Genomic DNA, 23,059 nt, shown 5'->3' with positions numbered 1-23,059 from the left:
AGAAATGGAAGGACCTATAAACAAATTATGATTCCTAACAATGCTGGGTATATAAGGTAGTTAAGATACATATTTTAGTTATTAAAAATAATGGCTACACCAATGAGGTTTCTGGAAAAAAGTAAATAACCTCACAAGTCAAAGCTACTTAGAAGAAATTGATATAAGACATCAGGACAGAGATAACACTTCTTTTTTACAGATTGTTAACCTAAAATTTAATTAAATGAATTATAAAAGTCCTTATTTTAAGATAAGAACTAAGTTTTTTTTTTGTAAAGTATACAGTAGTAGAAGAATCCTTTTTACATTGTACTTGTAATAACTGCATTACAGTCTCATTTCTGACTATCTTATCTTATGATTACTACAGAAATTACATTAATGATAACTAAATATATGATTTCTATTGAAATGACTTTAGTAAATCAAAAAAAGAAGAAAACTGAACATCTTTAGTCAATCATTACATACCAAACAATAAAAAAGGAGAAAAGCATTACTGAATATCAATATTAATATGAAATTAGCAAGCACTGAGTTCACAGTTAGCAATTAGGTAAGCAAATTCATAGCTAGTTCAAAAAATTCTTAAAGTCTATTCCACTTATATTTTGAATTGAAATAATCACTCCATTCAGTTATTGGACCTACATCTTTTAGCTTACTAAAACTGCACAGCTCAGCACATTTCATTAATCATTCAATACTCTTTTAATTAACTTTTTTTTTTCAATATTAAAAAGTTTATAATTAGAATCAACTGTAGGTATTCAATGTGTTTGAATATACATGTTGATCTCTTTTTAGAACTTAATGTAACAGGAAAATAAAATGTTTGATGATTTTCTAATTTTAACAGTCTAGTATGATGATATTATACAAGAAATTAATTTTTTGTTATGAATGTTTTACTTTATAAACTGATGAAAATATTGCTTTCTGTATCTCACACATCATCATAAAACTGCTCTAAAAATGAAATTAATAAATGAATTATATGAAAAAAATTTATTTCTTTTCTACCACAACTGAGTTTTTCAGTTCCTCATAAATTAGTTTTTACTAGCAGACATGATTCAGAGGAGTATTGGATTCTCCTATATTCACTGATGATCAGAGGCAGTAATATTATTTACATTGTAATTTGACAACAATCAATCAGATTAGTTACTTACTATCAAATACTCTAGATTTTTAAGGTGCAGATTAACATTTACAAAAAAAACCACTTTCATCACCAGTTTTAAACAGCTACTCTCACTTAGTTTTGTAATAAATAGATCCCATATTTCAATTATTAGTCCTATATTTCTTATCACTGATGTCATCTTGTTATATCATGAGAAAATACAATAGACAACATATACAGACTTCTGTGTGTTACAGTAAGAATAATAATTTTGCTTAGTCCTAAAATGTACATAACTGATTAAATGTTGAATATTTATAAATCTGTGAAGTCATACCATATATTTATGAATGCAAAATTACAAAAGTTCAAGCAAATGCTTTCATTTCTGTATTTGCAACAAAAGGATAAATTAAATAAAATTACCTTTTCCCAATTCATTTTCAATTTTTAACTAAATGACTCCTGATCAATGGAAGATGGTTCTGTATGCATAACTATTTCTGGCATCTTACCTTTTTTACCATTTCTCAATTGAAATTAATTTATTTCACTAAAAAGCAACTAATACATTTAGTTTTAATTTTTTTTAAAAATCAGTTTATTTCTTGTAAATGAAAATTACTTTTTCATTTAGAAAATGTTTCAACATTTAATACAATTCTATTGTTCTTCTGACTAAAAGACATCATTGTTTATGATCATATAAAAAAATTATGAGACAAAAAACTGGATTCTCATATCACGTTCTCATTACCACCAGGGCATATGAGTTTTAAAGAAGAAAGGTAAAAATGTCATATTTTTTAGTAGAAAATAGATCATATTTATAAACATCAGTTTAACATACAGTGTCATTTTGATAACAACAAAAGAAATAAAATTAAATAACTAAACTTGACAGAGTTGTAAGTGCTTTTCATTCTGACTTCATATTAATAAGATGCTTTTGTATTTGTTTTGCATATACGTGAGCATAAATGTGTAGTAAGTTTAGTTACTAAACTGAAAGTAAACTTTTCTGTTTAACTAGGGTATGTCATTTCTACATGGCTGTGAAGTAGCTGTCCATGGTAAACTACGCTCTGGAAATTGTCTTATAGATAGTAGATTTGTATTAAAATTATCTGATTTTGGTCTTCAAACATTAACAACTCCATCAGAAATTATAAAAGATAATACATTTTATACAAGTAAGTAAAAAAATCCATAAAATAAAAATACTTATAAATAATTGTAAATGTACTTGTCTGCAGCAAAAATAACTGAAAAAATTGATCACTAACTGCAGTTAAGTTTTATTTACCATAAGAAAAAATGTAGCCTGGATAAAGAAAATAAAAAAGGGAAGGAATAAATTAACTATAAAATTAAGAAAACTTACAATAATTGTTAGTTCCAACACCAAACATTATGAGAAAACTCAGTAAAAAATATATTACAATGAACTCGTACGAGGGTTATTTTTTTTCAAGGTCCAATCGGTCACAAAATTAAAACCACAGTGAAAATAAAAATTTTTTTATTTGTAACAAGTACTTACATAGTTACGCTATTTCTCTACACAGTCGCCACTTCGATTTAGACAATTGTTGTAGTGTGGTACCAACTTTCCAATACCCTCGTCATAGAACGGAGCCGCCTGTGTTTTCAGCCATGTTTCTACGCTGGTCTGCAGCTCGATATCTGTGCCAAAATGTTGTCCTCCTAGCCAGCGTTTCATGTGAGCAAAGAGGTGAAAATTGGATGGAGCCAAGTCCGGGCTGTACGGTGGGTGATAAAACACTTCCCAACAAAAATGCTGCAGGAGCTTCTTTGTTACAACTGCAGTATGCGGCCGAGCATTGTCATGGAGAAAGGCAATGCCTGATGACAACATTCCTCTCCGTTTATTCTGAATTGCCCTTCGTAGACATTGAATCGTCACGGCTGCAGTGATGGTCGTGCCACGTTCCATGAATTGCACCAAGAGAATTCCATTCCGGTCTCTAAACACAGTAGCCATACGCTTTCTGTTGGAGAAGGTTCGCTTGAACTTCTTTGGTTTACTGGGAGAATGAGAATGCATCCACTGTTTGGATTGTTCTTTTGTTTCTTCAGTTTCCAAATGGACCTATGTCTCAACCCATGTGACAATTTTGTTCAAAAAATCTTCTCCGTCATTGTGGTAGCGCTGGAGAAACGTTAGGGAGGCGTCCATTCTCATTGTTTTGTGATGGTTTGACAGCATCTTGGGAACCCATTTCGCACACAGTTTGCGGTACTGAAGTCTATCAGTACCGTACTCATTCACAATGGTGTAGAGAGCTGACCTTGAAATTTCAGGAAACGAATCACTCAATAAAGAAATTGTGAACAGACCATTTTCTCGAATTGCCTCATCCACTCGCTCAACGAGATCATCGGTTGACACTCGCTTCCTTCCCTGACCGCCTGCATCATGAACATCTGTACATCCTGCTTTAAAGTTCCTGTACCAATGTCGCACTTTGCTGTCACTCATTGAAGTTTCACCGTACACATTACTTAATCGTCGATGAATTTCAGCCGCATTACACCCCTCAGCCTGAAGAAATCGAATTACCGCACGCAGTTCATACTTGGTGGGAGATGCTATTGTTGTAGACATGTTTACGTGCTAGCTGCGTGTTCAAAACTAAACGAAGTGACGCGACCTTTTACACGGATAGTAAAAGTATATCTAGTATATCTTTTACACGGATTTGGATACTAGATCGTGGATACCGGTGTTCTTTGGTGGTTGGGTTTCAATTAACCACACATCTCAGAAATGGTCGAACTGAGAATGTACAAGACTACACTTCATTTACACTCATACATATCATCCTCTAAACGTATTATCTAAACGGTAGTTACCGGAGGCTAAACAGGAAAAAGAAAAAAGATACGCTACGCAACACATATGCGCAAAGGTTTATCCGATTTTTGAACGGGTTTTTATTTCGCGACCGATCGGACCTTGAAAAAAATTAACCCTCGTATGTGAGGATCAGTGACCAGGAAAAAATTATAAATTCAGTTCCATATAAAATCATTATTCTAACCTAAAAATAAGATAAGTGAAATAATATATATATATATATATATATATATATATATATATATATATATATATATATATATATATATATATATATATACTACGTATTTAGTTATAGTTTGCTCAAAATATACAGAAAAATAAAATAAACCTTTTTAAAAAATATATCTGACTTAAAAGAGAACTGCACTAAAAACTAAAAAATATTTCCTTCAGTTCATTTTTAAACATAGAATACCACAAGTTGAAATTTCAACAAAAGGATTTAATTAAGAATTGAAATTAGTTATTTGTTATTGTTTTTTTAAAGGAAAGAAGAAAATGGTAGACTGCGAAAATACGTCAGCAAAGGATCTGTAGTAGAACTTCTCCATTATTGTTTTTAGTATGTCTTTGGAGTATATTTTCACATACACAGTATGCCTGAAAAGTCTCAAACTAAATCAAATAAAAATATAAATTTAAAGATAAACGAATTTACTCACATCAGCCCTCTACACAGAACCCTTCTCTAGTTAAAACACTCGTTGCGCGCCGGTAGAGCCCGTCAAACCTCTGGAGAAATCACATTGTGGGATCGCCTTCAAATGCTCGGTGCAAGCTCTTTAGATGGCCGGAATGTCGTCCAAAAAAAGTCTGCTGGGGCCAAGTCTGATAAATAGAGCGGGTGGGATAAGACGGTGATTTGATTTGGGGCGTAATAACATGTTAATACTGTTGCCATGTGTGCCCAGGCATTGTCGTGCAAGACAGTCCTACTGCCCGGTTCCCCGTACTCGGACCAGATTTGACGATTGCGATGGATATGGCGTTTCATTACTTCCAAACAGAATTCACGGTTTGACTAGTTGGTACAGTTTGGCCAATTACAAGTGCACTCTCGCAACATTTTCGTCATGAACAGCTGCTGACGGCTTCCCGCTTCGTTTGTCGTCAACAAACGACTCTACCGTCTTAAACCGCTTCCACTACGTGTCTGTTGTAGTACGAAATGCAGCTTATCACCGAATGCTTGCTCTATCATAGAATAAGTTTCAACGGAAGATGTTTTAAGTCGAACACAAAATTTTATCGTGCTTCTGTCCCATGTCGCGAGCTCGTACAAGGTCACATGAACAAAAGGTACGAGACCGAATATAACTCGTGACTGGAGTGACAAAACGTGATAAAATTTTGTACACACTCGTCAGACATCTTACTACATAGTTCCTTGGCTGTCCGAAAGATGGCGCAACGGTGATCAAAAATATATTCAAATAAAAATGTACGTAGACAATTAAATTTTCATTAAAAAAATCTTTCAATTAAGTTATATGAAAATATTTACAATCAGTCACCAAAGTAACTTCAACAAAATAAAACACTTATTCCATTTTGGTGAAAAATAAAATTTGAACACATTTAAAAAATTTTAAATGAACATGGAATTTAAAACATTTTGCTTCTTTAAATTGGTTAATAACAATAAAGGTTCTGAGTAATTTTAGATTCTCTGACATCTCACTTGTATTAAAAATAATATGCATATTATATATAACAGATTTTAAAATATTTATGCACATATAGAAAAGCAGCTACTTATTATATCTATGTACATATCCATCTAAGAATCATGTTCTAACTCGCCTTCTTCAAAGACTTGTCCTTGAACAAGTTTTCAGAGTATAGAAAAATGGGAAGTCATATTACTGTTTAGGATCAGTAAACACGACTGATGTAAGAATGATAATCAGAAAGTTAAATTTTCATGCATTTATAAATGTATTAATCACCTTTGCTAATTTATTAAAAATTAAACTATAAGAATTCCTTTTATATAAAAAAAAATTGTGCCTTTTTACACTCTAGCAATGAGCCATAAATAATAATTAATAGAATAACCTGAATTTTCCGCAACTTGAGTGATGATCTATTTATCAAATTTTCAATTAAGATCTTTAAAAATTAACCTTTTTTTTATTGATTTTTGTAAACTTAGAATGTTATTTTAACTTTTATGAGCTTTAATTTTATACTCTATTTGTTTTAGTTTACAATCAGCATTTTCAGACATACTTTACAAAAAATACTGAAATCTCATATTCAAAAAAGCAAAAAATTGGGCTACCTTAATAGTTAATACGTATGCTTTTGAAAATTATGTCACTCTTTTACACATCACAATAAAGATAATTTTTTATGGGATAATAATTTTATAAAACAACTTTTAAAGTATTTTCTAATAACTATACTAATCTCATGTTCGTGATGTTTTACTGCTTAAATTAGAAGATTTAAATATATTTTTAGAAATAAAAATCCATTGGTAAATACGTAGTTGCAAAACTACTATTTGTTTGTTTTGAATTATAAACTTTATAAATATTACAAATTTTATTACTCTAATTCTTGCTTCTATAATTAGAAAATTAAAAAATCACACAAAACCTACCTAATTTGAATGAATGGGTGGCTCCCCATTCATTCAAATTTCCAGAATCTTATGGGGGTAGTCAACCCAAATTTTTTTTTTTAATTCTTTCACTGATCTGGCCTGAAAATGAACTAGAATATAAATGGAAATTATGCTACAAAAAATTCTTATCCATATATGATTTACAATCTCTAAAATTGCGGGTGGGGATAAATAATCGGCATTTACGAGAACCGCTTTATCTCAGATCTGATTTATCATAGAACCTAATTCTTTAACCAAAATAAACAGAAAGTTTTGCTCTGTGATATATAGACAGTTTTTGTTTGCCAGTTTTCACTATGTCAGAAAAACGTATTGCGAAAATTAACAAAAATAATAATGTTTCCTTGATATTTTATTTAATCTAAGCAATTGTTTTTTAATTCATCAAAATATCATACATACAAGTTTAGTTATAACGTTTAATCCTGGAAAAACTAAAAAACATTTTTAGGACACAGCTGTTAAATTCAGCTTCAACCATCATGAATTTCTGAAAGTTCTAATTTTTGAAGATCAGACAACCGTATACTAACATTTTCTACGCTAATGTCACCTGTACTTACATGAGAAGGATCCTGGCATTGGTTCATTATATTATCGCAGGAGCTACGAGGACAACTAGATTTTTTGTCAAACGTTTTCGTTCATAATTTGAATGGCCATCATTTTCGTCATCTTACATTTTGCTTTTGTGAAGCACATTTTGACGATCCAATATTAAAATTTACTTTATACACTAAGAAACTAATAAAATAAAAATTATAACAAATATCAACAAAAAAGAAAAGCAAATTTTGAACCAATAACTAATGGCCAAATACATAACCTAAATACTACAATCACATGTGAACAATGTTTAAAAATGGCGCGTTATTTATCCCAAATAACTACACAACGTCAAAAAAGAACAGTAATTAATGATGCAATGTAAATAATTGTCACAAATCCAGAAAATCGAAAAATCCAGAAGTATTTGTCAAACTATTATACACAGTAAACCCAAGTATACGACACAAACAAATTAACTATACTAATCAAAATGTAGTGCTATCAGGCGGAAAAAAAATTGTACTATTGTTCATTTAGAGTCCTAAATGAACTACTTATCATTATTGAATGCCGAGAAATAAATGTTTAAAAATAGACAACTCTTTGTTTAAAAAGAAGAAACTTCATCTAGCACTGACCTATAAAATATATTTTTATAATATTTAGGGTTAAAATATAGAAAAAATAATTATATCACATTAAAAAGCACATTTTAAAGAATCAAAAGCTGAAATGTTTTTTTCTAATCAAAATTTGAGTTATCTACCCCCTTAATTATTGTGAACTAAATCTGCTAAAAAGAAGACATTTACCCTTAATCACTTTCTGATGCAATGTCTTTATTTTTGATAGAATATCATTCAAACCAAATGTACATCAAAACCAAAAAAATTGCAAATAAAAATTGTAAAAGGTAATAAATTTTTACAATGTAATCGAAGAGAGTTTTTCATTTTTTTTTTTCTCCTGATAGAATTGCTATGGGTAGCTCCCGAACTCCTGCCACATACAAGTATACCTGGTAATCCAGCAACTCAAAAAGGAGATGTTTATAGTTTCGCAATAATTTTAGAAGAAATTGTTATGAGACGAGGTCCATTTGAAATAGCAAGACAGAATCATACAATTCAAGGTAAGTTTTCCTTCCTTTACTCAAATTTATGAATTGAGCAATTGCTAAAAGAAAATGTGGACAAGCATTCCACAAAAATCAACCACAAGTTCTTAAAAGCTATCATAATATTTTACCTATTATGATACGATATTACCTTTATATTGTCTTTTATGTTGCTTTGTATAAAATTTCCTTCAATATTGTTTTGGTTTATTTTAATTTAAATTTTCTAATTAAACAGTGTTTTTACATGAAAACAAATATGCAATTTTTTTTTAATAATTTTTTACAAAAGTATCCTCCAAGATAAATTGCTGAGTGAGCAATTAGTGTTAGTAAGATGCAGATTGGTTTAATGTACTACCTTAATTTACTAATGGGCAAATCCTCAAATTCTCTCACGATCTCTACATAACTGGATAAGGGATCCTTATGGCATAAAATGCAATTAAGTGTTCAATATTGAAGCATACACCAGCACTGCAGAATGAGATGTTGGGAACTGAATAAAACCATGGTATATTTGTACGACTATAATCGTGATGATAGGGATGTTTATTTTACTCAAGTCAGATAACCGAACCAGCCTCTGTGGTGCAACTGGTAGTGTCTTAGCCTTTCACCCAGAGGTTCCAGGTTCAAATCCCGGTCAAGCATTCCATTTTCACACACGCTACAAATCACTCCTCTCATTCTCTGAAGCAATACCTAATGGTGGTCCCAGAGGTTAAACAAGAAAAAAGTTTTAAAAAATAACTGAATTTGATAATAGTTTTACAACTGCTGTATATTATTTAATCAATAGTTTTTATTACTTATAAAAACGAACTTATTACAAATCCACAATTATTATGCAAGTTTTGCAATTCTTACATTGTTATAACTCAAATATTACATTGTACTTACTTAAAGAAAGATACATTGTTCAATTTTGGATCTTTTGTTTTACAAAACACATACTTCTGCATGAGTTTTACTCACAAATTTATTTTCAATTTACAGGTATTCACAATCAGTTGTGGTTTTTTAATGAAATAAAAACTGGTCATTTTATTCAAAATACAAAATCAGAACACTTCTACTACATTGGTTTAAATTTAAAATGTAATCTTATCCCTACTCTTACACTTACATCTACACATGCACAGATGTAAGTGTGTGTGTTTCATTTTATTTAGTTCTACCAGTTCTAAGATTCATTTAGTGGCGCCAGTTTATGCTTCAAATTTACCAATTCCAATATACGGGATCCTTTATCCAGTTATATAGAGATCAGTGAATTCTCTTCATTGTCCTTCAACAATGGACCGACACCATATACATTTATATGGTGTCAGTATACATTTATATGGTATCATATACATTTGGTAGCATATACATTTATATGGTATCCAGTATCGCTTGATATTGGATGCAGTTAAGCGAGGCAACAACTTTCTCGATGGACAGTTCTACTTGTGAACTTATACAGAGATTACCATAAAAATTACAATTAGGAGTTGAGATGAGGTTAATCATCTCAATTTGAGATGAGGTTAAGCTAACAATAACATCACCTAATAATAACTTCACGAAGTTAATCTCAATTTAAATTTCATTGGGTAAATTGAGATTTAACCAAATTTCATTAATTAATGAAATTGATTATTGGAAAAACATAAAAGTTTCAAATAAAGTAATTTTATTAAATAATCAAAGAAAACAGGAAAAATATATTTTGATACATATTTATTATTATTAATTAATTATCAACACATAGAAATAAGCCAAAACATATTACAAAACTAACTTCTCTTTATTTGTACTTCAAAATAAACAATGAACAACAACACATAATTCTTTTACATTGATCTGGCTAATTCATTCATAAAATTCATAAACTAATCTGTGATTATAGAATGCCCATTTCAAAACATTATTATTATTATTATTATTACTTCAATTATTTTACTTATCACAAATTTTATTCCTTATTACAGCCTTTTGTTTACTTTTACTGCATTATAACAATAATTCCTACCAAGAAGGACTTTATAATCAATGCTAAATTTACTTTAAATAATTTCTTTTTTTACTATCTATGAGAACCATTTTATTAAACATGGCTTTGGTCATTAGCATCTTACCCTAAATTTATACTACATTTCTAATCTTGACAGCACTTATGGTGCTGATGCAAAACAATTAGCCTGTAGGGGTTGCACTTATATTTTTATTCAAACCTATAATGGTATTTTGTTTATTTAACTAAACGAAATATATTTAACATCTTGTTAACAGAAATTGTAGAACGAGTACAAGCTAAAGAGAACCCACCATTCAGGCCAGATATTAGTGGTAGAGACTGTCCAGATGACCTACTTGATCTTATGGAAAGGTGCTGGACAGATAGTCCTGAAGAAAGACCTTCTTTTGAAGTAATTAGAGGAATTATACACCGCATAATGAAGTGAGTATTGAAATAATTTATAGAAGTTATTAAACTTCCAGTAAACTGCAATAACATTTAAAAATAGTAAAAATGTAGAATGTAGATATAATTAATACTTTAAAAACATTAAATTCTAATAGTCTAATATACTGCAACAGGGACATAACAGAGAGAAAACCTGGTAAATATAACTATAAAATAATGGAATATTTTTGTATTTTTCTTAGGGGCTACTGTGAGAACTTGATGGATGATTTATTACGACGAATGGAACAATATGCGAATAATCTAGAAGCTTTAGTTGAACAAAAAACAGAGCAACTAAGTTTGGAGAAAAGAAGATCAGAAGAATTACTCTACCAAGTTCTACCAAGGTATGACATACAACACAGTTTAATATAGTTTACACTCTCAGTTCAAAAAATATACTCTCTTGAAGTTTTAACTAATATAAAAACATACAATCCAACAATGTTTATAATTGTACATTTTAAACTTTCACAGTTCAATTACAAACAATCAATTTAAAATACAATATTACATAATTGAGATCCTAGGTAAGACAGGAAACTGAATCTCCTACAAATTATGGATCTAGAATACCTGGAAAATCTCAGGTAGTAGCATTCCAGAGATTGAAAGTAAAAATGTTATTTCTACTTTGAATGTTAGTTATTGAACTCCTCATTTAATAAACTGAATAATACCATCAACACTCATAGATTTTAATAAAATTTAAACAATGTTGGATATAGTGTCATTGAATGAAGTTGAAATTTATTAAGGGCCAAATGATCGTAAAAGTTCAAGCCAATTAAAATCTGCATTTGATGATCATCATAACTATAAGAACAAAAAATAGAGTGCAGGAGTAGAAAAACTCAATGTTTTTATTAGGTATTAAAAAATTAATTTGTTAAAAACTTTGCAACCAATTAAAAGAAAAGTCAGAAAAAACTCATATTAAACATAAAAATACTCTAAAATGTGTTTGTTATATGTTATCTTTGGCAATATCATAGATATTTGTGTTTCCTTTTAATAATGACATTCTGGGATTGGGTACAAAAATATTTTGTATATGTTAAAACATACAGCTGAAATCAATACTGCTTTTTTTGAAAGAAGCTTCAGGTATTTAAACATAGAATATTAATTGTAATAATAGTAATATCCTAACCTCAAAAATTGCAAAATTCATTATATCCATACACAGACCAAAATACTAATAATTTAAGTATATTATCAGATTATCCTACATAATTAAAAATATTTTTTACCAACTAGACTTGCTTATAGTAACTTTGAAATTACTTATGATTCTCTGTAACAGTTGTTTATAACTATTATGGAGAACAGTATTTAAGAGTAAATTTTCACAAAATCTAATAATCTGTTGAGTAAAACATATACTCTACAATATTTGTAAAAATTATGTATATGTCCATCATTAAGAAAAAAAGTATTTTAATATTTTGTTATGCTTCACAATAAAATTGGTTTTAAACAGATTCAGTTTTCTTAAAGTTTGTTTTAATATGCACATGTAAAAATTTTATTCTTGTTACTCTAGTAATGAGATAGATAACAAGAACAAATGCCAAAGGTATAACTAATGAACAAATGCCAGACTTTACTAAAAATAAATAAATAATTCCCATTCCATTATTTATTCCTTTTTATTCTAAGCTAATCTGTTAATCTTTAAATGTGAAAGCTTATTGTAATAGTATCTTCCAATTCATAATCAATATTCTCAATGCCTGCTTTTGTTAATTAGGCTCTTCGTTAATTCCTATATATGTACAAAGAAATTACATACTTTTGTATTATTATTTACTAAAGTCAAATGTAGGAAAATTTTACCCAAGAGTATGGCATCATTTTTCACTTAATAAAAAAAGGAATGAAAAAATTATTTCTTAAAAAAAAATACTGCTGTAGTTTCCAACTGTTCTCTGCTTGATTCTTACAGATACCAAAATATATTTTTTTTTCTTGCTTTTTAAATTTGCTTAATATAACTTTGCAGGCCAGTTGCACAGCAGTTGATGGCTGGTGAAATGGTTCAACCAGAACAATTTGAGTGTGTCACTGTATATTTTAGTGATATTGTCGGATTTACAGCATTGTGTGCAAACAGCACACCCATGCAAGTAAGTATAACTTTTATTAATTATCTAAAAAGCAATACCAATCTTTTTTTTTGTTCAGTAACATAAGTTTAGAATGTTATTTATTCTATTTTTCAAAAATTTAAATATTTAATTAAAATTTTCATCCTCATATTGTTTGATTATTTCTGGAGGTTTATTTGGGTTACATAAAAACATTTAGGATGCAATATAGTTTGTTACCATATTTATGCCTAATTTAATATCAGCGGACAAACATGGTAGCAACTCAGATGTGAGCTGGTGCACAGTATACGTACGCGCTGATACAGCATCACTACTGCTGCACAGTTCTTCCACCATAGTGGCGCTGCAGGCCTACCACTCTCAGGCTCCAATAAAAGAGCTTGAATTTTCAATTCATTGTAGACCACCATCTGGAGAATACCAAGAAGAAGAAGATGGAAGAAGACAGAAGTTCCCTGGCCATTACAATGTGGGACCTCCTGCAGCAGGCCTGGCTGGCCCGCTGCTGGACGCGGACACTAGCTACCTTCCCGCTCCAGTTTGCCAAGCTTCAATTGCCCTGGCTGGTGGACTCAGCAGCAGAAGCTGGCCTAGCATGGGATTGCTCAGGGTGAACTGCCTCGGCCACGCCTGCAAAGGACGACCGATGCCGACCCAGCACTCCAGGGCTCTGGGGGCCACCACTGCCATACTGTAATGGCGACCCAACTGCCACTGAGAGGAAGCCCGGTCTGACTTCAATGGACAAGCCACAACTCCCTGACTTCGCCGGAGACCAGCTCTTTTCAAGAGCTAACGCAAAAAACAGCCCTTTTCAGGGCCACCACAAGGTTATGAATTACAAGTCGTCAAAGCCATTCGATGACAGCAGCCCTTCTCAGGGCTACCATAAGGTTAGTAATTACAATGAGCTGTTGAAGCCAATTGACAACAAAAACGGCTTTTTTCAGGGCTACCATAAGGTTAGTAAGTTCCAGGTGCCAGCAAAGCCATTCGGTGACAGGTTAAAGAGTCAGTAGGGTCTTAATTGTCACTCTTCTTTAGTATATCAATGTTGTATGTACATTTATTATGTTTAACTTTGTTAAGGCATGGTCCTATTGCATGTATTTGTGAAATATGTATTTGGTAGCGATGTTTTGATTTGCAGATGCAAATTATTGTGTCTGATGACTATGCAGTCTTTAATGTTTTTTTTTTACGTTGCAAGTTGTACACACTGACTTATTAATATTATCTGTCACTTTAAACCAGGCGCACTATCTGTTTTTAGAAGTGTAATTCATGACTACTTTAACACACCCACAAATTTGACTTGGTTTGTTATTTAAAAAGTTAGCTTTACATAATTTTCTTCAGTGAGAAAATAACATATTTAAATATTACATTGTAACTTAAACTGATAGATTTTTAACAAATCTTCATTATACATGTTATGCAAAATTCTTGACAGAATTACTATATATATAGTAATTCTGTCAAGAAGTAGACTCATTAAGATTAATGAGTCTTAAAATGTAACAAAAGTACTAAGTCTCTAAAAGTAACAGAAATTAGTATTTTAATTCTTTATCTTTTTATGACTATATCCTAATTTGACCCCACTTAAAGAAAATAAATAAAATTTGATGAAATCTATTTGAGAAGTAATTATTGTAGAGAATTTTGTTTCAATAATAATGAGCAATTTGACTAAACAAGTAAAAACTATGTTAATAAATGTTTTCCAAAGGAAGGTCATGACTTTTTATGGGTCATGAAGGCTTCCTAATAAAAGACTTTTCTTATTCATTTTATTAAGGAGTATAAAGTATTATTTTTTAAAAATAAACTGACCAAATTCTAATTCAACATTGTTTTTTACTAATGCCAAAATGTTAGCTATGTAGAGAAATCTTCTATCACTACAAGCCTAATTTAGTCACATGAATACTTAAGGCTAGACTAGGATGATTACTAATGAATTCTACGTATGTATAGATGGAAATATGTTGATATAAAAAGAAGCAAAAATAATTACATTTATATTCTTTTTTGTTTAAATTAAAAAATAATTTTAAAATCTTTCAAAATAACTAAAACTAGTCAAAAATTGCTATTGGTGAAAAAAATAATAACCATCCATTATTAATTACGTAGTTTTTAAATTGGTACATATTAATTCCTACTGCGAATTTCAAATGTTGTCAAAATTAGTCAACAAATTGGCCCCAGCTTGAACATCCAAAATATCAGTTCTCAGAAATAGATAGTGCTAAATCAATTTCATAACTAATTATTAACAATGTTTTATTAAAGTATTTGTGATGAGATTTAACAACTTTAGAAAATCTTTTAATATATTCACTGGCACAAAATACTGGCTAATATCATGAAAAAGTAAAAAAAAAAAAAAAAACTGATTTACAGTCATGTTGTTTTGATGCTGTCTTTAAAAACTACGGGAAAAAATTATGAGAGATTTAAATGTACATTTTTTCTTTTACAGGTAGTGGATTTGCTCAATGATTTGTATAGTACCTTTGATAGAGTGATAGGATTTTATGATGTTTATAAGGTAAGTGTTTTGCTTTGCAATAATATTTTTATACATACACAATACATTTAATAATTTGAGCAAAAAAAAATTATAACTTTTGTGATGAGGTAAGGGAAATTTCACTAATGTATGTTAATGATTATGGCAAAGAGAAGCCCTTATAGCACAGCAGCTTGTGTGACCATGGTAATTTATTATCATAACTCACTGCAGATGAAATTCACTCAATAATATCAAAAGTATTTTTAGTATCAAAAATACTAACTATGAAGTATTGTGGTTATTCATTTCATTACTTCTATTTTGCATTACAAAATGAACTTAGCAGTAAGAGTAATGTTCTACTGTATGGGATAATAATGATCAATGTAAAACAAAATAAAATCTGATTACAACTGATAAGAGAATTACTCAAATTACAGATCATGAATATCTGTGAAACTTAATTTTTATTCTATCTATTACGTTACCTTTTTTTTTTAAAAAAAAAAACACTTCTACAAGTTACCTTGTTTCTGCATGGAGCTTATGTATTTATAACATTAATATTTGTAAAAAAAGGTGCTTCTATTTAGATAATAAGCAATAAACATACCTCAAATAAATTGATTAATAGATTAATTTCCACTCTTTTAGAAAACAGGTTATTTTTCAGCAGTCAACTAATAACAAGATGAACTTATAATTAATTAGAGAATGTCTCTGTAAACATTTTAAGCTGTTATGACAGAGCTTGAGTAGCTATCACAGCATCTACAATCACATTTTTCAACATTAAGTTACCAATAAAAATCTAACATCTTTATGTGTAAGTAGAAGTGTTTATGAATAAAAACTCATGAAAAGAGTAAAAAATGGAAAAACTGCAATTGCTAAGCTCTAACTTTTACTCCTTCAGTCAATCTTTTGATATCTTCTGATTTTTTTTATAACAAGTTAATATTTATTTGAGTCACTTATTTTCTTTTCACATGTGGCCAGTAAATCTTAATGTTTGGTACTTAGATACTGAAGTAAATACATATTGAACAAATATCATTTTAATAGGTAGAAACAATTGGAGACGCATACATGGTAGTATCTGGTTTACCAGAAAGAAATGGTGACAATCATGCAAGAGAAATTTCTTTAATGGCATTAGCAATCCTTGATGCAGTGCATTCTTTTAGTATACAACACCGTCCTGATGCTCAGTTGAAAGTCCGAATTGGAATACATTCAGGTAATTTTGATTAATATTTGTCATTTAACTAACATGTTTTTTTTTTACCCACCACATTACAGTGCTTATGCAATCTAACAACAAACAGAGAAGAATAACTAAATAACAGAGTAGCATGACAGGCCCAAGAAGCCTAGACAAGAAATGTTTATATTTATGCAGTTGTATAAGCATCCATTATATGTAAATTTATTAAGAGTTAGTGTTATTTAGAGATAACACTAATTATAGCAGTAACTAAAAGGCAAAAAATTTATTGTAGATGCAAATTATTTACAGAGGCAATCAGAAAGTTCTTGGTCTGACAAGAGATGGCACAAATAACTGATATTTAACAATTACCATCCTCTAGATGGCAAGCTAATTACAGATATGTTTAGTTTGTTTGTAGCAACCAACTTGTTTGAACAGGTTGTTGTCAAAGTACTTTGTTTTAATACAAAAAGAGGTTAGACTTGTCTAACCCTATTCAATGAAAAGGGTTTTTCATTGAAATTTTCTATTTTCTCCCTTTTGTTTTCAATGATAAAAAGTGGACTGATGAATTTAAACATGGTCATACCTCTATTCAAGATGAAGAATGCTCGGGAAGCCCAAAAACTGCTATCACTGATGAAATAGTCATAAAATCAACAATACCATATAAGATGATTGCTGACTAAAAGTATGTGAGCTTTCTGACATAACAAACATCTCTAGGTTTGTAGACCATATCCTCTACATTTAGTACAATGTTTTAGGTATGAAAAACCTCTCTGCTCAATGACTGCCATGTTTGATAGTTGACCAAAAATATATTCACCTGAACACTTCACAAGGGTCTTTAGATTTATTTAAACGCGATTTCACAGTTTATTTGATTTTTTTGTAACAGTGGGTGAAACATGGATTCACCATTGCACATCACAGACCAAACAGTGGTAAAAACAGATGAAGTGTCCCAAATAAAGCAAAATTGGTTCCCTCTACAGGAAAAGTTATTGCTATGATTTTTTAAGATTCTTCTGCTATGATGCTTGGAGACTATCTGAAAAAATGGAGGACATCACTGGAGAGTATTATACTTCACTGCTGGACTGAATTAAGGTGCTATTCAGGCTAAATGTCTTTATCATCTGACAAAAATAAACAGTGTTCTTCACCATGATAATGCAACTGCACACACGTTTCAGGTCGATACTGTAAAAGTCCATGACCTACACTTCAAAGCACTTCCACATCTACAATATTTGCTGGATTGGCTTTCGATGATTACTTCCTCTTACCAAACCTGAAGAAATGGCTCACTGGATGAAAATTCTCTTTGAGACACCAGCTTATTTTGCAGAGTTGGGCAAATCACATTATACTGAGGGTATTAAAAAGTTGGAAAGCCACTGGTCTACAATGCAGTGAATATATTGAAAAATAAAATTTTTGAAAAATCTTTTTTTTTTGTCAGGCCAAGAAATTTCCAAAGAATATGGAAATCACTACTGCACCCGGTCGTGTATATATAAGATTTTTCCGTTCAGTCTGTTGGACACAAATCTTAACTGATTCTGACAAAACTTAGTGGGGTGATGTAAACCTATTGGGAATACAGCCCTATTAGTTTTCAAGTGAATCGGTTTTCAGGACCCAGAGTTACAGCTTAAAACGACTGAGTTTTTATTTGGATCTTCTCCATTATGACATTAGTGAAATAAATCGTGCACTTAAGCTAATGTTTGTATGAAAACTACAGCTCTATTTAAGTAATCAGTTATAACTAATTATTTTAAAATGCATTGTTATAGAAATTATTTTTAAAATTACATCAATAATACTAACAAAATACGCAGAACATCTAGCTTAATACAAGAGTTCAATTTAAAAGAGGCACAATCACTTAATTTAGTTTATAAATAATAGTTTATTGGCACATAATAATTTACAGAAAGTGTTGAAAATTATGTCCTCCACTTCTATGCACTTGTCAATATCTTTGATAATGTTCCTGGTTACTATTCTTAGCTGTACTCTTTTATTTCCTGATTGGCTTTGGTAATGTTTGCAAGGTGTATGGATTGCTCCTATAAACAATTTCTTTTAACCCACAGAAAGAAGTCTGGACTAGTCAGATCAGGGGACTTGGTGGACATAATTCTTCAGAAATGATTCTTCCACCAAAAAAATACTGTAGCATCTCCATAGTAGAGTGAGCTGTATGGTAAATGAGGCTGTCCTGTTGCATTCAAACTCATGCTCATGCAGTAAGGCTATGATCTGATTTTTTGGTAGATTGCAACATCCATAGCTTTTTTAAAAAACAAGGGTTTTATTATTCATCGCCTTGAAACTGCATACCTTTTTTTTGGAATAGGGGAGATTGAAAGAAAATATGTGGGTTTTCAGTACCCCAAGTCCGGTAGTTCTAAACGCAGTCGTCTTAAACGTTGAGCCATTATGTCGGCGGTTTCTTCCATTATGTTATATGTCGTGCCTGTTTGGAAGGATGCAGTTGGTATACAGAGGAACTGAGTCAGACTAAGAGAGAATTCATCAAAGAGCCTTGTTAGGTGTGGTGGCAGCATATTGGACAGCTTCTTATGATGCAGTATATATACTGGCCAGGACTTCCTCCACAGACCTTTTTGGTTCTTGAGCGTGCCCATAAGTATGAAGGCTGAAGTTAGAAATGAAACACTAAGAGTATGGCAAAACAGATGGGACTTGGGTGTCAAGGCTGGATGGAAGAAGAGATTAATTCCTGATTTAAGTGTATGGTATAATAGGTTTGGTGAGACAAGTTTTTACTTAATGCAAATGTTATCTGGTCATGGTAATTTTGAAGTGTATTTATATGGAATTTGGGAGGAGGGAGTCACCTGACTGTATGTATTGTGGTGAATGGGACTCAGTTGAGAACACCTTCTTAAAGTGTGAGGAATGGATTGAACAACGTAGTCGGGCTGGTATTGCAAATCTGGAGCCGAAGGATATAGTCCCATATATGCTGATGTCGCAGACTAGCTGGAGGAATACTCGAGGGAGGTGCTTCGATGCAAAGATACGGAAGGTAGAAGAAGAGGGTTGGGTGGACAGCCCCAATCGGGAGAGCTGGCATGCCGAGGTGTGCTGGTTCTGATGATCGATTGAGGACTCCAAGAGAGACTAGGTTAGGGGATACAAACTAAAAAACCCGATACTGGTGGGGGAATCCAGTAATGGAGTACCCCCATTAGAGTGGTCAATAAAGAATGAAAAGATCCAACCAGGGGGGCTGAGCTGGCATGCCAGACTTACTGCCGGTAGATGGGGAGGCCCCTTAGAGTAAAGGACACTCCTCTGGGCTGAGTTTTACTTAACTGTATGTCCGACCTGGGGGAGTAGGTAAAAAAAAAGGTCCGGTAGTTCTGACTATTAACATAAACACCAAGGTGAGAACCACACTTCTTCTGTGAAGAACATAATCTAAAATGTCAATGTTACCTCTAATGAAGTTCTTGAACCATTGACAACAATGAACAGTTTTAGCATTATCAGCATTAGTTAGCTCATGGAAAACCTGCATTAAATATGGATAACATTCAGCACTCTCCTTACTGTAGTGTGGGCTGAACCTAGTGAAATGTTCTTTTCCTGGCTTAGTCTTCACAAAGCTTTATGAGGAGATCTTTTAACTGTCATTTTAATGTCCTGTAAAGCATGCAACATTAAAACTGACCTTTGTCAGGCACGTTTCTGATCTAACACCAACTATGTTTCACAAATTTTTTTAACGAACTATTGAATAACACCTTTCACTGGTACTTTCTTTTCAAATTTCTCCCTGAACCTTTACCGACACACAACAGAAATTCCATCTCTAAATAAGTTTCCATTACAAATATATATTCTTCAACAGTTAACTGCAATTTAACAAATAACACATGATTACGCAACCTTGTTCAAAAATCAATGCTTTGCAAAGAATACTCAAATGTGCAGGTAATAAACAGTCCTCTTCACTTCAGCTTGAGGTGTACCAACATCTAACACATTATTTTACTCATCTCACATCATATATGCATTTTAGCAAAAATATGCATTTAGCATAAACTACAGAGTGATAAGGCCTCTTTTATGTTGAACACTCTTTATTTTGTATTTAAAACAAAAAAAAAGTAGTAAATATTTTAGAAAAGGTTTGGTAAAATGTAATTTCAGTAAGACTGTACGTGCTGCAATCTCACATATTTGATCTATACTTAAATGAAGTAGTTTTCATGAAAGCATCAGTTTAAGTATATGATTTAATTCAGTGGTGACAGATAATGGAGAAGAGTTCCTTTATTCCCCCCCCCCAACCAAGTAATCAAATATAATGCTGAAATTTTCTTTGAAAAGTCTGCAAAAAAAAAAGACTTACATAAAAAAGTAATTTTCACTATAGTACTTCAGTTTTGCAATAATCCAAAATGTGATCTGGTTTGAAAGAAAGGGGTTGGTGTCCAAAAATCAGTTTTGAAGTTTCAATTGATTTGAACATAAGATGAAATAAAAAAATAACATAGAAAGCACTATATTCAAAAATCATTAGAATACTTCAACACACTTTCTTTCTTAACCAAAACCAGAAATCTGCCCTTCTGATTCACTTACTGTAACAGAGTTTTTTCAATTTAATATTTTAAAATATTTTTCTGTTTTGATGATCTCTTAGAGCAGGGTAATGAACCTGAATTAAATTTTTGATGAATTAGATAAAATTAAAGGAATAAGAAAAAAAATATGTATTAAAAGTTAGTTTAATTTGATGGCAAAAAATATTGTGTAAATTAAAATTTGGGAGATAAATAACAAAATGGATTGAAGTATATTTAGTAAATGTTTTTAATTTTATTTGTGAAGTATATTTAATATCAAATTAACACGAAATCGCTGTTGCATGAATCCATACTTCATTACCTGAGCTGCAGGTCTTGAAAAAAATCTGCAGAATTTCAAATTGATCAACTCTGTAAATTAATATTATAAAAAAAAAATATTTGTTCTCTTCAACGTTATTAGAAGAGAATAATAAATAAAGAATGAGTCAAAAATATTCAGTTAATTTGAGATTTAAAATGACCTGGTCTAGTTAACTCATCATCACAAATCAGTTGTTTAACAGCTGATTTTCAAAGTTAAATGCTCTGAGGTTCAAATATTAGAAAAAGTTAGTTACTTTTATGTGGATTTGAATATTAGATGGTGGATATTGGTGTACTTTGATGGCTGGGGTTCAATTAACCACATGCCTCATGAATGTCGACCTGAGTCTGTACAAGACAACTCGTTTACATGTCTTGCATATCATCCTCATCTGATTGGGCCATGGCAAGGGGTTGCTTATTGTTTGCTAGTTGAATGTACGCATTAGGAAAATAGAAATGAATAATTTGAGATTTCACTTTGACAGTCAAAGAGAAATATTAAATTTATCAACAAAAATAAATGTTTCAGTGAAAAAAAACTGTAAATTTCAACTGATATTTGACAAATTTCATTAAGAGAGCTAAGATCTTACTAAGAAAAATTGATTTGCATAAACCATTTCTTTGGTATAATCAGAAAAATAAGATAATTGCAAAAAAATAAAATTAATTAGAATACATATCACTTACTGTTTTCTTTTTTGCAACTTTCATTAAATGATTTCTTCATAACAGATTTTTAATAGTAAATTAGTTCACTTATGACTTAAGTCCTGTCTGTTCTAGTTTCTTTCCATTTCTTTCTCAGTCTGCCCAACTTCTTCTTCCAACTGGTCTACGTTTAAGAGCCTAAGGGGATATACTATCCTTTCTATATGTTCCTTCCATCTTTATACCGCAAAATCTTCTCAACTGCAATTTCCCCTCTATCAAATCATCTCTTATCAGGCTACTTCTAAGTTTGTCTCGTAGAGTCGCACTTTTCACCAGTCATAAAAACCTCATTTCAGTGACCTCAACTCTTCTTAAACTCTCTTCCTCAGAACCCATATCTTACTACCGTACAAAAGAACCAGCATTACCACCACATATTACTACCTGAGCTGAGTATCTCTTGGGGTTTCCTGTCTACAAATTCTGTTAATAAACCCATACACTGACTGAAACTTACTAATTTTTCATAAAATCTCTTATGTAATAAATTAGTTAAAACCATAATTAAAAACTTAAACTAACATAATTGTTGAAATAGAAGTTTACTATTTTGATTGTTGAAATAAAGTTATTCATTTGTTGCTAATGTAATCTACAGGTAAATAATGAAAGTACGTTTTATTATCATTTTTATAAGATTTTAAAATGAAAAGTATAAAAATTGTAATTATTATAGTAGTGACATGGGAATATCACTAGCAATAATGAAATCCTACAGTAATTTTCACAAAAAGTAACTGAGTAGCTTCTCAGTTAAATTTATTATTTCCTTAAGCTAC

General features: G+C 31.0%; 1 protein-coding gene across 1 annotated transcript in view; it reads left to right on the top strand.

The window, feature by feature from the left end:
* The window catches only part of LOC142321285 (atrial natriuretic peptide receptor 1), a 251,566-nt gene that overhangs the window by 225,891 nt on the left and 2,616 nt on the right, over window positions 1-23,059 (top strand). The window contains exons 15-21 of the mRNA XM_075359283.1: window positions 2,166-2,325; window positions 8,174-8,332; window positions 10,595-10,763; window positions 10,973-11,119; window positions 12,778-12,901; window positions 15,375-15,443; window positions 16,473-16,647. Coding sequence (XP_075215398.1) covers window positions 2,166-2,325; window positions 8,174-8,332; window positions 10,595-10,763; window positions 10,973-11,119; window positions 12,778-12,901; window positions 15,375-15,443; window positions 16,473-16,647 — 1,003 coding nt within the window. The remainder of the gene's footprint in view (window positions 1-2,165; window positions 2,326-8,173; window positions 8,333-10,594; window positions 10,764-10,972; window positions 11,120-12,777; window positions 12,902-15,374; window positions 15,444-16,472; window positions 16,648-23,059) is intronic.

The sequence above is a fragment of the Lycorma delicatula genome, chromosome 3 (assembly GCF_047948215.1).
Source record: "Lycorma delicatula isolate Av1 chromosome 3, ASM4794821v1, whole genome shotgun sequence".
Classification (NCBI taxonomy): Eukaryota; Metazoa; Arthropoda; class Insecta; order Hemiptera; family Fulgoridae; genus Lycorma; species Lycorma delicatula.
Note: the sequence above shows the minus strand (reverse complement) of the source record. Positions and strands in the feature narration are given on the sequence as shown.